General features: G+C 40.6%; 1 protein-coding gene across 3 annotated transcripts in view; it reads right to left on the bottom strand.

The window, feature by feature from the left end:
• Positions 1–594: 594 nt before the first annotated feature.
• The window catches only part of LOC137139144 (arginyl-tRNA--protein transferase 1), a 45,178-nt gene continuing 27,136 nt past the window's right edge, over positions 595–18,636 (bottom strand). For all 3 annotated transcript variants that reach the window (XM_067525982.1, XM_067525973.1, XM_067525992.1), the window contains 2 exons: positions 7,770–7,890; positions 595–1,385 (listed from right to left, as the gene is read on the bottom strand). In XM_067525982.1, coding sequence (XP_067382083.1) covers positions 1,207–1,385; positions 7,770–7,890 — 300 coding nt within the window. In that variant the 3' untranslated portion in view covers positions 595–1,206. The remainder of the gene's footprint in view (positions 1,386–7,769; positions 7,891–18,636) is intronic.

Below are 18,636 nucleotides of genomic sequence, written 5' to 3'. Positions count from 1 at the left end.
GTCAACTATAGTGAATTGTGTGACCACAACACCCTCAAATGCCTGAGACAAAGCAGGGACACACATTTAAAAACACTGTTTCAGTAGTTGTCAAAAACTGCACAAAGAACCTTTAATTTAATTATTAAAACACAATTTTAAGTTATATGAACAGATTTGAATATTTCAGTGACAGACATTACAGGTTTTAGAGAACCTCAGAACTCATGTTCCCAGCAGTAGCAGAAAAATTTAACCATTTAACAGAGAAGCTAGTGTAGCTACTATGTCCATGCTTTAAAACCTAAAGACAGTCTGCTGACACTGAGACTGAGAGCTGGACTGTTGTAGACTCCCTTTTTGGAACCTAGAGACCATTGCATGTGTGTTCGAGAACCTCATACTGCATCTGCAGTAACCTGCAAACCTGCAAGGTTGACTGAATTCAAGAACTTATCTCTGTATGCATGCGGTTTGGAAGATGTAAGCTTACTACCATATTTTCAAAAATGTACATAGCTTGTGGAAGATGAGTCTTTACTGCAAATCCAACTGCCTGTGAATTTAGAGTTGTATTGGATAATTAACATGCAAAGGAAGCACAAGTCCACAAAGTCCAAGTAGGGAATAGATCACCCTTTTATTTGGTTTAACCAAAAACAACAATGTCAATATTTAAAGAAAAGCAAATAAAGCTGTAAATATGAGAGGCAAAAACATCAAAGACAGTGAGACATTTGCTGCGCAGAAACCTAGTGATAAAAAAAGTCTGAAATTTTGGGATGCAATGTTAACTGAAAACCACCTTCAGCATAGGTCACACTCACCAGTGCTCATTTAAAAATCACTGTCATAGGCAGGATTAGGACTGATGCCCAAAAAAAATAAAAAAATAAAAGCTATGATTATGTGATACTGAAATAAAGGAAAACGCAGGAGCTAAATTCACAATGGATGCTGTGGAACGTCATATAATTTGACCCAAAAGCTGAAAATAAATTAGACATCATTGATCAATTAGGTCTGTGGGTGACTGGTGACACAGACACAGTAGATAGTGTGTGGCTACTGAATAGTTCCAGGATGCTAAGACTATAGGAGGAGGCAGCAGAAAGCACTTTCACAGACAGTGAGGACACACGCAATGATACTCAGAGACAGGCATTGCTGGGAGGTTCGTGTTTACAAATAATAATAAAATGGTGAAATGGTTTTGATGCTGTACGTTTAGGCGCGATAGAGCAAGATCCTTTCAGCACAGTCCTGACCCACCAGGCTGGCGTACTGTTGCACCTCCGTCTCATCGCTAGAGCTCTTACGTTTGCGGGAGTAGACTGCGAAGGGCATGACGGCCCGTCTGTATAGCACCAGAGCTCTACCCACGTCCTTCAGCAGCTGAGCGTCTCCTGGGCACAAACAGGCAAACATGAGAACAGAATAATGACTACTTATTGACACACACAAAAAATAAAAAAATCAACTTAATACTCATTTTCCTTCAACCATGTCAGTTAACCTCTGAGTGCCTTGGCAAGGATACACCATTATTCCGAGAAGCTGTTGGAGAAAAAGAAAGCATCCACCCTCCACACACTCATTCCCTTATGCCCCTAACCCTGGAGTCACAGCCCTGCTTGAGCAGGCTGGTTAGTTTATGGGACCTTGCTCCCTGCTGGTTCGCCAAACTCAGCATCTCATTAGGTCCTGTGTCATACACTGCCAGCTCACATCAGACCAGGGAAAACAAAGCTAATCTCAAACTTCTGCATGATCCGCAGCTAAGAAAGGTCCTCTGGAGGGTCTGATGGAAAAAAGGGTGAAAGAAAATGACCCTTGCGCTGACAGTAAATCTGCCTCCAGGAGTGAGAGGCCAAGCCAAGGAGGACATGCTTAGCACAGCAGGAAGTAAAAATTGGGCTAAGTGACCCAAATACTTTGCATAATGGGTCATCAATTCATTTTCAACACTATTTAGGAACCGAAAGTTGATTCACATTTAGTGGACTAAAAAAGGGACATTTAAACAATATTTTATCCAATCAATCCTGTCTGGAGCAATCTTGGTCTTGTCAGCTGAAAGGAAGCAGATGAAAATGAACTTCAGGACAGGCTGTGGAGTGCAGTACATTAACAGTAGCTTGCCAGGCCTGATGGCGACACATCAGTCATACAGGAGTAAGCTGGATTACTACCAACTAACCCCCCCACTGACAACAACGCATGTGGCTCACAGCTGAGCATCCAGGTGGTATGAGCGAGGGGAGCACACATTTTTCTGCCTAATTCCTAAAAAGGGCCATTACAAAACTAATGTCATTCCTGTTGATTACATCATCATTTAGCAAAACAAGAAACAGAGACAAAAAACCGGTACAAACAAAAGGCCTTCTCTCACTCTGCCAGATATTTAAAGCAACCCAAATTTACAAAGATTGTTCACTTTTTTGATTGTTGAAGCTGGGGGAGTAGCTGCAGTTCCACTTTGATTGACTAGATGCAGTTTGTGGGCTGGACGTGTCCAAAAGCTTGTTTTGAGCATCATGGATAAACTAATCTTGCTGCTGTGGTCAGTTAAAGAGTTGCCTGACTATGGTATCACTGGAATAGACAATGATTACATCCAGAAAAATGCCCAAAATGCAATTGTTTAAGCTCCACCAACAAGAAAATTCAATTACATTTTTGGTGAGTAATGTAAGTGAACATCCCATCTACTCCACTGGGCATCTCACTGGCACAGTCAGTATCTTAAAAGCAGAGGAAAGAAGACAGATTAAAAAAAAAAAAATCCCTGAGGCTTTTTAGCCCTCATACCCCTCATATCCATAAAAAATATTCTCCTATATCGACTAAGATTTTCAAACCACACAGAGGATCTATGTTTTATTTATTAGCCTCATTTCCCTGCTCAGTAATACCCTAACCACTGTATTTCCCCCCTCATCTAAAAACTGCTGAGTCACATAATTGAAGAATGCTTGATATAAACTTTTTAATGAAGAAAAACGGCAGTAAGTCAGGACTCTCCATGTGGGGAAACGGGCTTTGAAAGATGTAAACAACTTCCACATGGCCTTCATGCTGGTCCATGAAGAATTACGGCATCTTGCTGGGGTGAAAAGTGAAATATTTAAACGATTAATGCTTTTCCTAATAACTTTAGCATTGTCTCTTTAAGCACTGTTCCTCCTCATGTTCTTTATCAGTGTGACAGCCCACTTACAACAGTTACATGTGTCCTCTCCAATGTGTTCTAAAGCACCACTGTCCCCTTGTGAAGATTTTAAGTAGTGAACACTTTACAGTCTAAACTGGATGACAGTAGCTTTAAGATGGTCTATTAACCTCAACAGTAATGCCGAGCAGAGGCTGCATCACTCTCTCTTACTCAAGGCAAATCCAAACATCCGCTCCCCACATAAACAACTTTCCTTTTCTTCTTCTCTCACTCCCTCTTCCATAAGTGCCCCCTGCTCATTGTGAGCAGCTCCAGATCCCAGTCAGATCAGGCCCACCGGACGTTCAGTGACACCCCACTCCGAAGTCACAGATATTCTGGGTCAGAGTTCAAGGGTCAGGAAGAGGAGTGGTGAGGGTCGATCAGGGAGTGAGAGGGTCAGGGCCGAGACTAGGGGCCTTGACATCTCACCACGCTCCTCTCTCTTTTCCCATCCTCAAACTTTTAAAACACTTGCTTAACACGGGACGCTGGACAAAAGCAGGCCACCAGGTTAGGACACTTCCTATGACCCAATGTTGCAAATCTAAACCAGGGCCTACATTTGAAAAGAAAAAGGCCAAAACAGCGGTGTAGTGAATAACAAGACCACTCTTTCTAAATCACAGCAGTAAAGGTTCAAAGATACAGAAAACAACAAACAATCTCCTGCATTATAACACATAATTAACACTAAAATATAAAGGAGTAATAAGAGTGTCCCTCCTCCACCATAAACGTTTGCACAATTCAGGCATTGAACAGTAGCTTTCACAGTGAAACACAATAATAACTGTAAAATATGAAATACTGTAAAAGCTAGAAATATCATGGAGAAGCCAGAAGGCATGGGGATAATGGGTGGGTCTGTCAGTCAGCACAATGAAAAGTGAATGTGTATTCATATGACACATGAATGAGAATTTTTCGACCTTTTTTTACTTTGACTAAATTTAGCTTAGCAGTGTTTGTATGCAATATGTCACTTTTTCGCATCAGAGCTGGCACCTGCTGGACACACTTAACTTCTGGGGGCACTAGTTGTGTCACACATTTTTGCAAGTGCTTATCCTGCTGCATGGGCAAAACCCAAACTTCTTCAGTGTTTGTCAGGCAATGCACTGATAATCAGTGTTTGCCTGACAAACACTGATTATCTGTTCATTTTGGAAAAAGTACATTAAGGAAGTATTCAAACCCTCTTGACTTACATTGCAAAATGATACTACAATTGTTTAAATTCATTTTTTCCCTCATTAATCTACATTCAGTACCCCATGAAGACAAAGCATAAACAGAATAACTGAAATATCACATTGGCATAAGTATTCAGACCCTTTGCAACGACACTTGAAATTTAGCTCAGGTGTCTCATTTCTCTTGATTGTTACTGAGATGTTTCTACACCTTTATTGGAGTCCACCTGTGATAAATGAAATTGATTGGACATGTTTCGAAGGGAAACACCTCTCTATAGAAGGCCTCACAGCTGACAATGCATGCTATATCAGAGCAGAAGGGATCCCTGGAGTGAAGAATGGTGGTGACAGCATCATGCGGTGGGAGTGTTTTTCATAAGCAGGCACTGGGACTGGGTGACGGTTGAGAAAAAGCTGCATGAGTAACGTACTTAGATATCGGTACTCTGAGACCTCAGACTGGGACAAAGGCTCGCTTTTCGACATAACAACAATCCTTAGCGCACAGCCAAGACAACATAAGAGTGTCTTAGGGACAACTCTGAATGTGAATGTCCTAAAGTGACCCACCCAGAGCCCCAACTTGAACCCTATTAACCATCTCTGGAGAGACCTAAAAATGGCTGTCCACTGACAGCCCCCATCTAATCTGACAGAGTTTAAGAGGATTTGCAAAAAGAATGGCAGAAAATCCCCCATTCCAGGTGTGCCAAGCTTATCATATCATACTCAAAAAGACTCTCTCATTGCTATTAAGAATATGTACAAATTGTAAATTAATTTAAATGTATATTTTAATAACATTTTTTAAATTTAATTTTCAGACATTTCCAAAATGTATCTATTACTATTATTATTATTATTAATTTCTATTTCATTTTGTTATTATAGGAAACTGAGTATAGAATAATGAAGAAAAAAATTAATTTCAACAACTGCAGTATCAGGCTGCAACATAAAAAAAACAAGTAAAGCGGGTCTGTTTGCTCTCTGGATGAATTATATGTGCTGCATAAAGAGTAACTACGCTTGTATTCAGTTTACATTTGCGAACACCACAACATGGCCCTAAGCACTTGATGCAATAGGCATGTAATCAATGTTAGCCTGCTTTGGATAAACTTGTGTAAACTTTAGATTAGCTGTCTTTACACACCTCATTAGGACAGCTCTGTATTCTGGTCAGCCTCACTATGTGAACGTACATGCAGCACCCTAGGAAGTAATGGAGAATTAGCTACCAGGTTTGGCAACAACAATCTTTTGACTATTATTCAGAATAACTTTCTTGTATATGTGGCTAAATGTATTATACTATCAGTAGTATTTACAGCTTCAAATTACACAATTACATACATCTTGCTTTTTTGGCCTCTGCAGTTAAATAAATGAAATTGCTGAAATTAGTTTGATCCTAGATGCTAGATTCCCATCTAATAACATGCAGGTAGGACTTCTCCATATCTATCTATCTAAACTGCCAATTAGGAATGGACCACGACAGTGTGCCATACTGTTAACCTGATGGTGTACCATAGCAGGCTGATGTGGTCACTGACTGACTGACCAGTGGGCGTATTTTCTGGAGAAGACTCAAAGTTCCAAACCAAAACTAGTATGTCAAAAACCAGCTTTAACATCACAGCTTGGCAAAAGACCTGAGAGCAAGCCATCAAGGCAGTTAGCAATGAAGTGTAATGACACTCCATTTGGACAGCAAGGCCTGGAATAATGTCCATCCCTGTCCAAGATCAACAGTCAGGCAGGAATGGAGGCACCAAGAGAGCCACAGAAACACAAACAAACTCCAGCCACAGTGAAAATCACAAATCCTATGAATGCCACTTTGTCCTCAGTAATTTGTGCCTACTCAAGGATTATGCTGATGTGACTGACCAGAAAAAGGATAGAACTGACACTGACAAAGCTGTTCATGGCAATGCTTTAAGTAACGAGCCTTCTAATGGTCTCCTAAATGCACTTATATGTCTTTCGGTGTGGTCCTTTCACCATAATTTGTTTTGACAACAAAAGCGAGCCTAACAATAGAAAAAAGGTGCAAAGTCCATATTTCTTTAATATATGTGTATAGATGTAGATTCCTTACAGACGGTGCATTCAGTGCCCAAACATTTTTACTTATCCCCACAATGTGACCCCCGAAACTAAGGTTTACATGCCTGAGAATGATGTTTTTTTCATCATTTGTGGTTGTTTTTTACCTCTTATGGCACCAAGTCCAAATATGAGCTCACTACAACAAAGCCTCCTTTGCATCCCTCCTTTCTGCTCTACTTTTGTTTAATCAATGCATTTCCCGTTTTATTACACTTTTTCCTCTTCCATTGCCAGCACACAGCAACCTCCCTTACTTTCACTTCTCATCTCTATAAGTCATTTTTATCCCTCTCTTACCCATCATCTATCAATTCTGGTGTGCTTGACAATCAAATTCTTGTCCTCTCACATCTCTTATTACTGTATATCATTGGCTTTTTCCTGTTTGGTGATGCAAATTAATGGAAAAAGTAAACTGGAGCTGGCTGGCCCCTGTACACTCAATAACTCAGGTTATAAGCACTTACAATATCCACAGTATCTAAAACTATGTATGTACTTTTAGACCTATACACAATGTGCACTTTTCAACAGTCTCCAGTCATCTCCAGTACCCTTCCAGTAAACCTTGTTTTAGATAGGTACATTAAAGTAGCAGCATCATACCCACTGGAATGTGTGTATGATTGCACACAATTTCAGTTGGTTTTCTGTGGAAGCTGTAGGAATTTCCCTGCATATTTATGAAACCAGACTAAGCACAAAGGCATAGAATCAACACAGGAGAGTGAGATGCGAGAGATTTTTGAAAAGCATCTGGATTTGCACCTATGCAAAATAGGATTCTCTCACACTCTCACTCTCACACTCAGTCCTCATTTTTAACCCTACCAATCCAGGGGAAGGGCATCTGCCAATCTGCCTTCTGTGCATGGTTTATTACCAGTGATATCGCTGTTAATTTTAGAGACACAAGTGACTTTCCACAGTGAACGCACTGGCTCTGCTCTGACCACACTTAACGAACATGAAAGAGAAAACTGTGACCAGAGCTGCTGGCCCTCTGTTTACCTCCACTCAATGATTTCATGCTGCCTTGGAGCAAGCCCATACTTTTCAATGCATCATCAGAGTGAAACCTGATCAAATGTTAAGGATTGTGGGTTCATCCAGAAAAGCATGTATGTGGAACAGCACAAATCAGCATGCCAGTTTGGTTTGTAAGTGGGGAAATTTTTTCAGCTGCATGGGACATGTGGAAAATGCAGTTTACTATATTTTCTTGATAGCAATAGAATGGAGTTGTGTAATTGTACCTGCGTCAAGATCCTGGTTCAAACGAGCGTAGCGAGAGTTCTCAAGCTGGGGTATGCATCGTTCTATTGGTACCCAGACATACGTCTCTGGGCACAGGAGGTCTGAAGGCTGGTACTGCCCCTGGGGGAATGAAAAAAGGGACACAGATTGAGGTCCACCACTTATGTTAAAATTATCAATTGTAACCATCTGATTTACAGCGTTTTTATATATGAGGATTTCCTGCTTTGCTTATTGTGCCAAAATATTAATAATTTATACTAGTCACTCTTTTACTTTGTATCAGAAAATAAAGAGAAACTCTTTTAAAAAAAGCTAATTTATTAAAGACACTAATTTATTAATCAAGAATGAGAATAATCACTTGTTGCAGCTATGGCAACATCATTTTCACCCTACAATAGTGACCCTTAACAGCTGAATGTTTGACATGTTGTAAACTGACCTCAGGGTCAGGATGAGGGTTGATGGATCAAACTTAACTCTGTTTAAGTTTTCTGTTTGAGCAATGCATTTATGTGTCTGGTAAGTTATGTCATCTGCAGTGTTTAGCAGGAAATGTAAACATAGCAGCATATTGCAATGTGTGCTTGTGAAATGGGTACAAGTCTGTATTTGACCTAACATTTTGGATATAAAAAAGCAAGCCAAGCTGAACAAAAACAGCTGCAGGCCAGCAAAGAGGGAAGAAATGAGTGAGCGGTTGACACAGAAAGAAGTGAGAGAAAAAGAGTCCATTATCAGGAATCTGCGTTCTATCACATTTCTCCAAACAATATACAAACTGCCGAGATAGCTCTGTAAACAAGCAGGCGCCTGCAACAGGCCCAGTGTGCTGTCTCAACACACATAATAATATTTATAGTTTATGAGACATTAAACCATAGGACAAAGACTTCAGCATTTCAAGAACACCCTCCTTTATGCAGAACTGATGTCAAAAGTGCTGGGTGATTAAACTTACAACAAGGAACTCAAATAAGCAAGACAAAGGAAATAGCATCCCTGCAAAAATGCCAAATTGACACTCTGACCACAAGCTATTGTCAGTGTGCATATATTGAATATATGTTGCCTGTCTTTACTTGCAGGAGAGGATGCCCAGAGAGTAAAGTATTGTCCAGCTTGTTTTTCCTCAGGAAGATTAAAAACAGAAGAAAAGGGGAATATACCCATAGTCAGACACCTCATGATGTGATCCACATCTGTAGCCACAGCTCTAGGGCAGAAAGGGACACAAGATACAGGCCAAAATGTATCACTAAATTCGTACAGTTTTGCGAAACAGGCCTCAATACAGGCTGTAAGGGGACAGAGCAATTCAGGATCAAGTAAAAAACGCAAACATGCTTTAAGTGCTTCTGCTAACAGATGGATAGTGGTGGAATGCTACATATTTATGCAGTCACAATGGACACACACATTGATCCATTGCTCACCATGTCCCAACAATGGAAGCTTTCTACAACTGTCAGCGCAGTCAGCTTGACACTCTCACACTTTGCCTCACATCTATACACTCATTCAACACTGCATTGGAACACACCTCTATATGACACACACACACACACACACACACACACACACACACACACACACACACACACACACACACACACACACACACACACACACACACACACACACACTCTCTCTCTGCTGCTTTCTGCACCCTGGTAAATCTACCTGGATGTGTAGGGGGAAAAAGTGAGCAGAAACACAGGTGTGGATGGCGTAGCTAGCTTTTAAATAGAAAGAGATGGAGTAAGAATGAAAACATTCAAGGACTGATCTGAGAATAAGCTATAGTTCCATTAAGTACTTTTTTTTTCTTTTTAGAACAGCATGAAAGTGCAAATCTGCACGCCTGTGTTCTGCATCTATAGTTAAAATGATCTATCCAGTCTTTTGCTGTAAGGTTTTGACAGAGAGAGAATCCAATGTAACCAAAATGAAAGTCAGAGTCTGGTCATGGCACAGGTACAATTCCTCAACTCTCCCTCAGAAAAGAAAAGGGATACAGCATGGGATGAAAAGTATGGAAGGACATAGCTATTAGTGGTCTGGACAGATGAGAGAGAAAAGAAAGATGTCTGGTTTGCCACGACCTGTCTGTCAGCTTCTTTGCTTTATTGGACTGAAAGTGAAGACTGAGCTCACCACTGACTTTCTTTATCTTCCATCTTATTTTTTCATTCCTCAATTTGGCTTGAAGGCCCCGTAATTCACAGCGACGCCTGCAGCTTCCCTGGCTCATCTTCAACTCCCTGTTTTCTGCTTTTGTTTCAGCTTGCACAATATCCAATTCTTTATCTAACACTTACTTATAGCAACAGAGAATGCAGTCATGGTTTTCTGAAACCTAGATCCTTGAGAGTGTAGACTGGTGAGAAGAGTGTAATCTAGCTTATAGCTGAAAATAAAACAGTCTATTATAACAAATGCTTGTTTCTCAGTGGCTGTAAATGTCCACAGGAAAAGACAATGAATGGCCAGAAATCTGTCTGATAAGTTTGTGTGTTTCTGAAAGCATTCATTCAATTGCAGCATTGGATCAGTTCAAAGACAGTCAGGATGAGGCTTTCCAGATGGAGTAAATCTTGGTTTGGTTCTCCTGTCTTCAGTGGTTCTGTCCCTCCATTACTAAATACTCAAAACCTCCACTCCAACCAATCCGTCACCATCTTTCATTCATTTCATGTTCAGACGGATATAGAGGTGATACACATCACTAACAACCGCTGAAAGGTTCCTTGCATGGACAGAGACTTGGAAGTTGAAAATGGGTGAAGAAAGAGAGACACATGCAAAACTTTTGTGGATAGGCTTGGCTGCCATAACAGGAGAGGACGAGAGAAAATGAGATGCAGATGAGTTAGACGATGGTATTTAATGTCACTCAGACATGAGCTGATGAGAGGTGATGGAAGTGATAGGAGTAGTCTCGGTGCCAAAATAGAGGGGTTGAGAGAAGATGTTGGAGGCCGAGGATGAAGGGGGAGAACTTGGATAGAAACAGAAACGGTGATGAGCGGGGGACTAAGTGAGTGTTAAGATGAAGACAAGAGAAAAAAAAACAGATTGGGGAAGAAATAAAAAGTTGTACTCGACAGTCACATAAAGGGAGGAAAACTTGTGTATATCAGAAACTGTACATTTATAACTATTAAATGCTCCTGGGGAATTTAACCTATTGCTGTGTGTATGGTAATGAATGTGCATAGGCCACTGTTTGTAGGAGGGCAATCTTCAACAGTGCTGTTTTCCCCCACGAACTGAACTTTAACAAGACAGGGAGGAAGATTACTCAACCTTATTTAAATGACATGCTGCCCCAGTATAAACACAACCTCGATCATCAGAAATAAACCCGTACCTCCACAGGGCTTAACATGCAGTTACACAATACTTTGAAGATCTATTATCACTCCAAGCCCCTTGGTGACACATCATCTTTCATTCTCTTCAGGCCACACAGACTTTACTCACATTGAGATAGCAGGAACTTCGCTGTCAGAGTGAACATTTATGCATGTTCATCAAACCAACATGAAAGTGTCACCTTTTTCCCTCTCGTTTACCGTGAAACCTTGAGATTTTTGTCATGTTTTCTATAACACCTCAAGATATCAAACGATGCCCCCAGGGGACCCATACCCTCGATTTATATGAAAAGCAATTAATCAGACACATAAATCGAGTGCTTCACTGCAGCTGAGGAATCCTCATGAAAATCTACACTTCTTTTTATCCTTCTGCTTCTTTTCATCCCTGCTTGACTAGGATGAAGACATGAGTTTGGCCTGTGCAGAACCGAGACAACTTTCACCATCAGAAAGACAGCCAAAATTATCATCTCCATTTTCACTTCTAGAATGGGCTGTATTTTAGTAGTGAAAAAAAGTTTCATTTCTGTAAAAGCAGGCTGTTCTTTATCCGTTTTCTGTTTCGGGCAACAACAAAATGGTTGCTTTGGGTAAAAAAAAAGTGAAAAAGCTAATAATTAATTAGAAAATTGTATGTACAGTATGCTATGTATTATACATGTTAAGGCCCGCATATTTACTAGCATGGTAATTACTTTTAAAACTGAAAGTTTATGTCTTATGTATCATTATTCTTTGCGTTTTTTAATGTCATTATTTAAAATTATTACTCTTTATAGTATAAATAAGCACCTCTATATAAGGGACACATGAGATCACATCTTGCATCAGAGGGAGACTTTTTAACGATGAGATCACTTGTTCCTTCACAGTCGCACTGTGTGTAATCGTCTTTCAGGCTTGCTGTAGGAGGTTGACTCAGTGTCGTAGTGAGAGGGTTACCCTGCCTCCATCTGTGTTTCTTTACACCCACATCTGCTGTCGATTTCCTTTTTCATATCTCCAGTTTTAACCCAGCCTACACCTAGATGATGTCTACCTGTATATGCATGTAAGCACAATAGTCTCAAAGAGTCTATTCCTTTCAACAGTATCAGCACAGTTTAAATCTCTATAGAAAAGTTAGTTGTACAATAATCTGCAGGTCAACTGAATATTCTACTTCAGTTTCAGACAGAGTGGCTCCAGAGTGTGATGTAAGGCTGGTCGCATAACAGATGAGGTCACTAATGCTAGACCTTGCTCTTTTTGGCACTAGCAAAAGATATATTATCCAAAAATAACATGCAACATAAAAAGGAGGCTGTTTTATAACAGTGTAGGTCAAGCGTGAAAACAGCGAATACGATATTATGTCGAGGACACATTTTGGTCAAGGAATGGACACAAATGGACAAATACAGTCACCGTGTCACATTTGTGGTCTCTTTGCAGTAGATTATTCAACGGCTTGTTAGCCAATACGTGTCTGACCTAAGAGCGTATACAAAGAGGCCAAGTGTGACCAAGAGCCATGCAAATCTAACCTAGACTGGCCCAGGTCAGCACTCTGACCCAGGGTCACATTCAGGCAATCTTACTCAAACATTGTAACACAATAAACACGAGCCCTGATCCCAACATCTGTACCCTCTCTCAAACATACAGCTCTCACAATATTCCTCCTCAATCGTCTAAAGAGTGTTGAAAAACACACATTCTGCCCAGGCAAGGGGCCATATTTGGGAGGCCTCTGCCTGCTGATGGACACATGTAAACAGCATGGCTCACACTAACCCATGCAGCTACACAAATAATGTTAAAAACAGGCAGGCTGGAAAGAAGGACATAACCAATGACAGACATGTCCAAACAAGCTGTGTTTCAGAACAATGGCCCACACATATGCACTTTCACCAAACTCTGTGATAATATGTACATACGCATTTATGTGTGTATGTGAGTGTGCTGAACATGTCTAGGGGCTGCATTTCTGAAGATTTATGCTAACTGCTGTTTAAACACTCGGAGCCCGCCAAGGCCGTTTCACCCTACTCAACACATTACCACAAGACGACCTTCAAATAAAGCATTCAGGTGGGTGAGTCTCCCCTTTGGGCCCCAAGACAACTCTCAGAATCCCCTCTACCAACACCACTTTGTCCCAGCACTCCCTCGCCTGGGTATGCATCACGGCTCCACAGATGACAGGTTAATGAGGAAAAAAATATTTTTATAGGATCGCATTACGACGGAGCCCTGATGGCAGCGCTTTTATGGGCATCGGCTCACAGACTGGACCTTTTATCTCTTTATCTCTTTTGGTCTTTATGGGTAGGCATGCCGTTTTGCCTGACATAGACCACAGCCTACTGACATACAGTAAGAGCCACAGCCCCTAGTCTTAGTCTTAAAAAAACACTTGTCTAACCAAATGTCTAACCGAGACATCCACCCACACTTTTAATAAATGGCTAATTGTATTCATGAGACCAACTCATTTTATGCAGTCTTGCTTATCAAAGATCTGAATGCATTCTCGCCAAAAAAAACCCAGGCCTTTCAGTCAAAACGGTACAGCTGCAGCAAGTTTGAAAATAAATAGTGGTAAAGTTAATGGCAAGACAAACACCTCAGGCTGGCAGCTAGATGGCCCTGGATCTGCTCAGCATGACACCATCACTAAACTCTCATTTTTGCCCTTGTGACCTTCACACCTCCCCCTTGCTCCCCCAACTCCATCATTCCACCAGCACTAAGAGTGAATTGTCTGACCTGACTTCTTGAACTCTCCTCCCTCAGACCTTCACCCTGTCAGCGCTCCACCTGGGGGGGTGCCAAGTAGTGGCTGCCCCCAGACTGAGCTGCAGCCTGTTAATGATTTGTTAAAAACACAACCGTGGCAGGAAAGAAAAAAAGAGATGATGAGACATAAAAGAGAAGAAAAATTATCAAAAAAGTTTAAACAAATGTTTCTGCTGAGAGGTGCACTGTTGGTGGTCTCCTGTTGAGCTAAATCAAACAACACTGTTTCTGTCAGAAAGGCTCTGATTTAAGACAGGGGGAGGGGAGACTGAGCTGGAAGGCAGTGAAAGGGGTATGCTTTAGCTTATAAATTTCTCATAGAGGGTGAAAATGGGCTTAGTTTGGTTTGATCTCATTTTGATGGACACAGGTTTTTCCTAACACAAGGATCGTTAGAAGGTGATACTACTGGCAGAGCAGAAAAATGTGTTCTGAAAACCAACTGAAAATCACTTCATCCAACGAAAAGAACAGAAAAAAGAAATGGCTGAAGAAACTAAAGCATGATGGTCAATACATGGGAAATACCATCAGTTCCAACACTCCACTCACTACAATAAAAGATGCAGTGTGACTATTCATGCAGACATTACAATTGGAGAATAGAGATCACTCCCATCGGCAAATCCAGTAATAACATTATACAAACCAAACAAAATGAGTTGCCATGCATGTTTTATCTCAGATTCAAATCAGTTAAAAGTTTTTATCAGTCTCATTCCTTCTCTATCAATCTTTCATCCAAACCAGCATGGTGGCTGGCTTCTTAAACAGCTGCTGAAAGAAAAAGAGAAAGAAGAAGGGGGGGTGTACTGCTGTGCCTGGACCTGTAGGACCGCTGAAGCATAAGCCCACTGCTCCACACATACATAGCTGTTCACTGTAAACCTATACAATTCACAATCAAATGGTTATAGACTTTATATATAACAACTACAACAGTTACAACCAAATACATAAGAAAACAGTTCTGTCATGTACAAAATTCATCAATATCCCAAAAACAATGTACTTTAGCATGGTACAAGTAATGGGGGGCTTCTGTGGCAAACACCCAACACTGGATGCTTCAAATCCAGTCACTGCCACTGTTATTTTCTACCCAACTGTACAAGTGATGCACAGAATGTGCGGTTACACATGTACTAACAACATATAGTTTGAAAGGGCCATCAGTAAAAATAACATGCATGCAGAGTCCTGATAGTCCAGAGTCCTGATAGCTGTGGCTTAGAGCATGTCATAACCTGCTGCTGCGTAACTGGCAAGAAGGGCAGAATGAGAGAGATGTTTAATACATTATTATATACGTTATATGGCCAGTTGGTTATTGATGATTGACCATTCAGATTGTTACTTAAATTTTTTTTGAAGTTTTTTCCTATGTTTTCTCTGTCCCAACATTTTGGGACTGTGTTGCACCCATCAAACTTGAAATTTACATCTATTAACAATATACCCTTAAGGTGGTCACTAATTAAAGGTTAAAGTCAATTGTCAAACTTTAGCTTTTTTCATAAAAAAAAAGAAATAAGTACATGTACATGCCATATAGGTAGGTAGGCATTTTATCATATCTAATTGATGGCGTGACAATTAAACCGCACCATGGAAAAACCCTGCGTGTAAGATATATATTAGAAAAGCAGCAATTGAATAAAGCCAACACCAAATTCTTTAATCCATAGTATCCTAACATATTTTTTCTCACAGTGGCAGCCACCTGGATGGATATATTTACCACCAGGTTTACCAATGAAAAAACTTTGTCCATGTGGAAAACGTGTGGGCTGTTGCTAGAGAACTGACCAGCTCTGTGTCAGTGTGTTCTGTTTGTAAGCGAGGAGGAGCTGGCTTGAAAGAGAACGGAGGTGCAGCTGCTGCAAAAAAGCCCTTTAAAAGTCAGTGAAGTACCGCCGGGAAACGAATAACCCTTTTCATCTTGCCTCCTTTTCTCATTTGGCACACATTTTGTCACTCCTTTTTCTCTGTCCATCTGTCCCTCTTCATCCTCCTTTCACTCATTTTGCTCTCTCCTTCTTTCTTCCTCTTTGTAGAAAATTTAATGGTTTCCTGGGCTCAGAGCAAGACATTCCTTTACTGCAAACAATAATAACAAGAGTAAGAGTCACTTCTTGAAGCTCTCTCACTCCCTCACCAAGCAGGTATACAGTAGCTGCGTTTTTTTGTCTGCGTCTGTATTCTGTAAAAGAGTGTGTGTGCATCTATGTATATGTATGAAAAGTGCTCACACATACACACACCCCTTAAAAAAAAATGGAAAATCACTACAACATGCCATAGTCTTTTTTATGTTTTAATTTATTAAGACAAAAGTGGAAATATATAAAGTAAAGCTAAGTATGTTTTGTAAGCTGCTGAAGTTGGATATTGAACTTGCTAGAGGACAGAGTATAAAATATCGTGAGCAAAACATGTTGTTGAAGTTGAAGAGCAGATTAAGGCACTTCTTTAAGGTAAATTCAACTTTAGGTAGTGGAGAAAATATAAATCCATCCAGGTTCTGTGACTTGTCTTGGTGGTGCCAGAATTTTATTGAGCATGTAGTTTATAAGGGAGGCCCCAGTAAATATGTGTGCACTCATGACTAGGCAGATGCGCACTTTTAGCATTTGTTCAGATTTAATGATAAGTAATATAACAAGCTACAGTACAAAAGTACTGCATAGCATTTCAGGTTAACATCAAAAGCCACAGAGATTAGCTCACTAACCTACAAAGTCTACGTTGGTCTGTCTAAAGTCACAACAGTGGTTCATTGAGGTACACACAAAAGGCCTCATTTAGTCTCACAGCTTCACCTTCTGCTCTATCACAGGGGCAAAGAGGTGCAAGGAGGACCGAAGGAGTGAGGACGGAAGCAAGGGGCAGGATGTCACGTCTAACCATGAACCAACCAGCTAAACTGACAAGGCTTTGTGGGACGCTCCAGCCCAGCTTTTAGAACAAAGAAAAGGGACCGACACTGGCCAGGCAGCACCCTGTTCCTGGCTGGACTCCAAGTCTTCTAGGACCCTTTAATGCCCTCTATAGGACCTTTTCTAGGCTTTGGCACTACTAAGACATTTTCCAACCCATCACACATGGAGCAGTTCTCCTGTGCATGAGATGTGACCTGGCAGAAAGGATTTTCTTAATTCTCAAAAATACTCCAAAATGGAGATACAGATAAGACTCATTATAACACTACTACCTCCCAAAAAAAAGAAACAATTTACTAGTCAATTTAACAACTCCACTAAGTCTATAAACACTGTACTGTATAGAGAGTTTCCTTTAAAAGCCTGTTGCCCCCAAAGTAATGAGAGTACTGTATTCCACAAAGTAGATGCAGATCTTGGATTTTACTTTTTGATATTCCTCTCAAGGTGATGTATTAAAAGCAGGGCCATTTAAGCTTTCTCTAAACCCCATGCAATGTCAATATTAAGATAAAGTAGACAAATGAGGATTAGTCCGGAGTTTTTAGGCATTTTTTTTAAAACCGTAGTTAGCAGTTGCCAACAGCAGAAAGACAACAATACATCAGTGCCAACACCTGTAATTGTTAATAACAAGACACATACGGAGATGGCAGTTAGCCCATTTGTAATTCTCAATATGTCAGCAGTGTTTTTCACAATAATCCATCCCTGCTTTTGTTTTAATATTTATTCAAATTTACAAATATTTGTATTTGTGTTAAGCATCTTAGCATAACCAAGAGGCCAAAATTGAGTGTTTTTAAATGTCACCACATTGGTGTGGACAGGTTCTCAGAACAGAGCTGTCTGAAGAAGAGGCAAGTGGGGAAAAAATGGGGATGGGGTGGTTGGAGAAAGACTGTGATGGTAAAGGGGTTTGAGTGGCATCCAGCAGGGTTCAAGTGGTGGTGTTTTGGTCTGTAGAGTGGCAAGCAGTGGGACTGAGAACCCAAATCCAGTAAGCTCCAACACATTAACAGAGAATTTTAGTGGCTTCCCATCTTAATGACTTGAACGATTCTACAGTATGCCTGTTCATAAAAAAAATACTCAGGCTCATGTACAAATCAGACAATAGAACAAGACAATGCATGTGCTTAGAGCATGTTTGAGTGCGGGTGGGTTTCTCTGGCAGTGTGTGAGCCCAAAGGTGGGAACTGGGCAACCTTCTAACCCCAGTTCTGCGTTCCTCCACAGTGGTAAAATAGGAAGAAATGAAGCGGTTGTGAACAAGATGCTGCAATGGCAAACACACAAGACCAGATATGGGGGGTCGGGGGAGTAAATGCCAGTGCAGGGGGGAGTTAGACTCTGTGGCAACAGCCATCTTAGACAAACACAGTGATCAAGATTCAACACACAAACACATAAAGAGAGCAAACACACTCACATGTATTCCCTACATGGACTCCCAAAATGAGAAAATGTGCAAAGCCCAAAACAACATGTAAATAGATGAATTAAAAAAGAGAGAGAGAGAGAAAGAGATGTGGCACTTTGCCACAATCCTCATCAAGACATCAGTCTCCCATGGGCAAGAACAAGTGGGGGGAACATCTGAATGAAATAACAGAAATAGAGGAATTAGTAGATGAGAAAAATGAGAAGAAGAACGGATGAATGGCAAATCCTGGGCAAATTAATGGAAAGGCTGCTTTCTTTCAGCATCCTCCAGAAGCTATAGATCTTTAAGTACGCTTTACTGTGAATGT

This window comes from Channa argus, chromosome 1 (genome assembly GCF_033026475.1).
Source record: "Channa argus isolate prfri chromosome 1, Channa argus male v1.0, whole genome shotgun sequence".
Classification (NCBI taxonomy): Eukaryota; Metazoa; Chordata; class Actinopteri; order Anabantiformes; family Channidae; genus Channa; species Channa argus.
The sequence above is the reverse complement of the archived record's forward strand: the minus strand, read 5'-3'. Positions and strand labels throughout refer to the sequence as shown.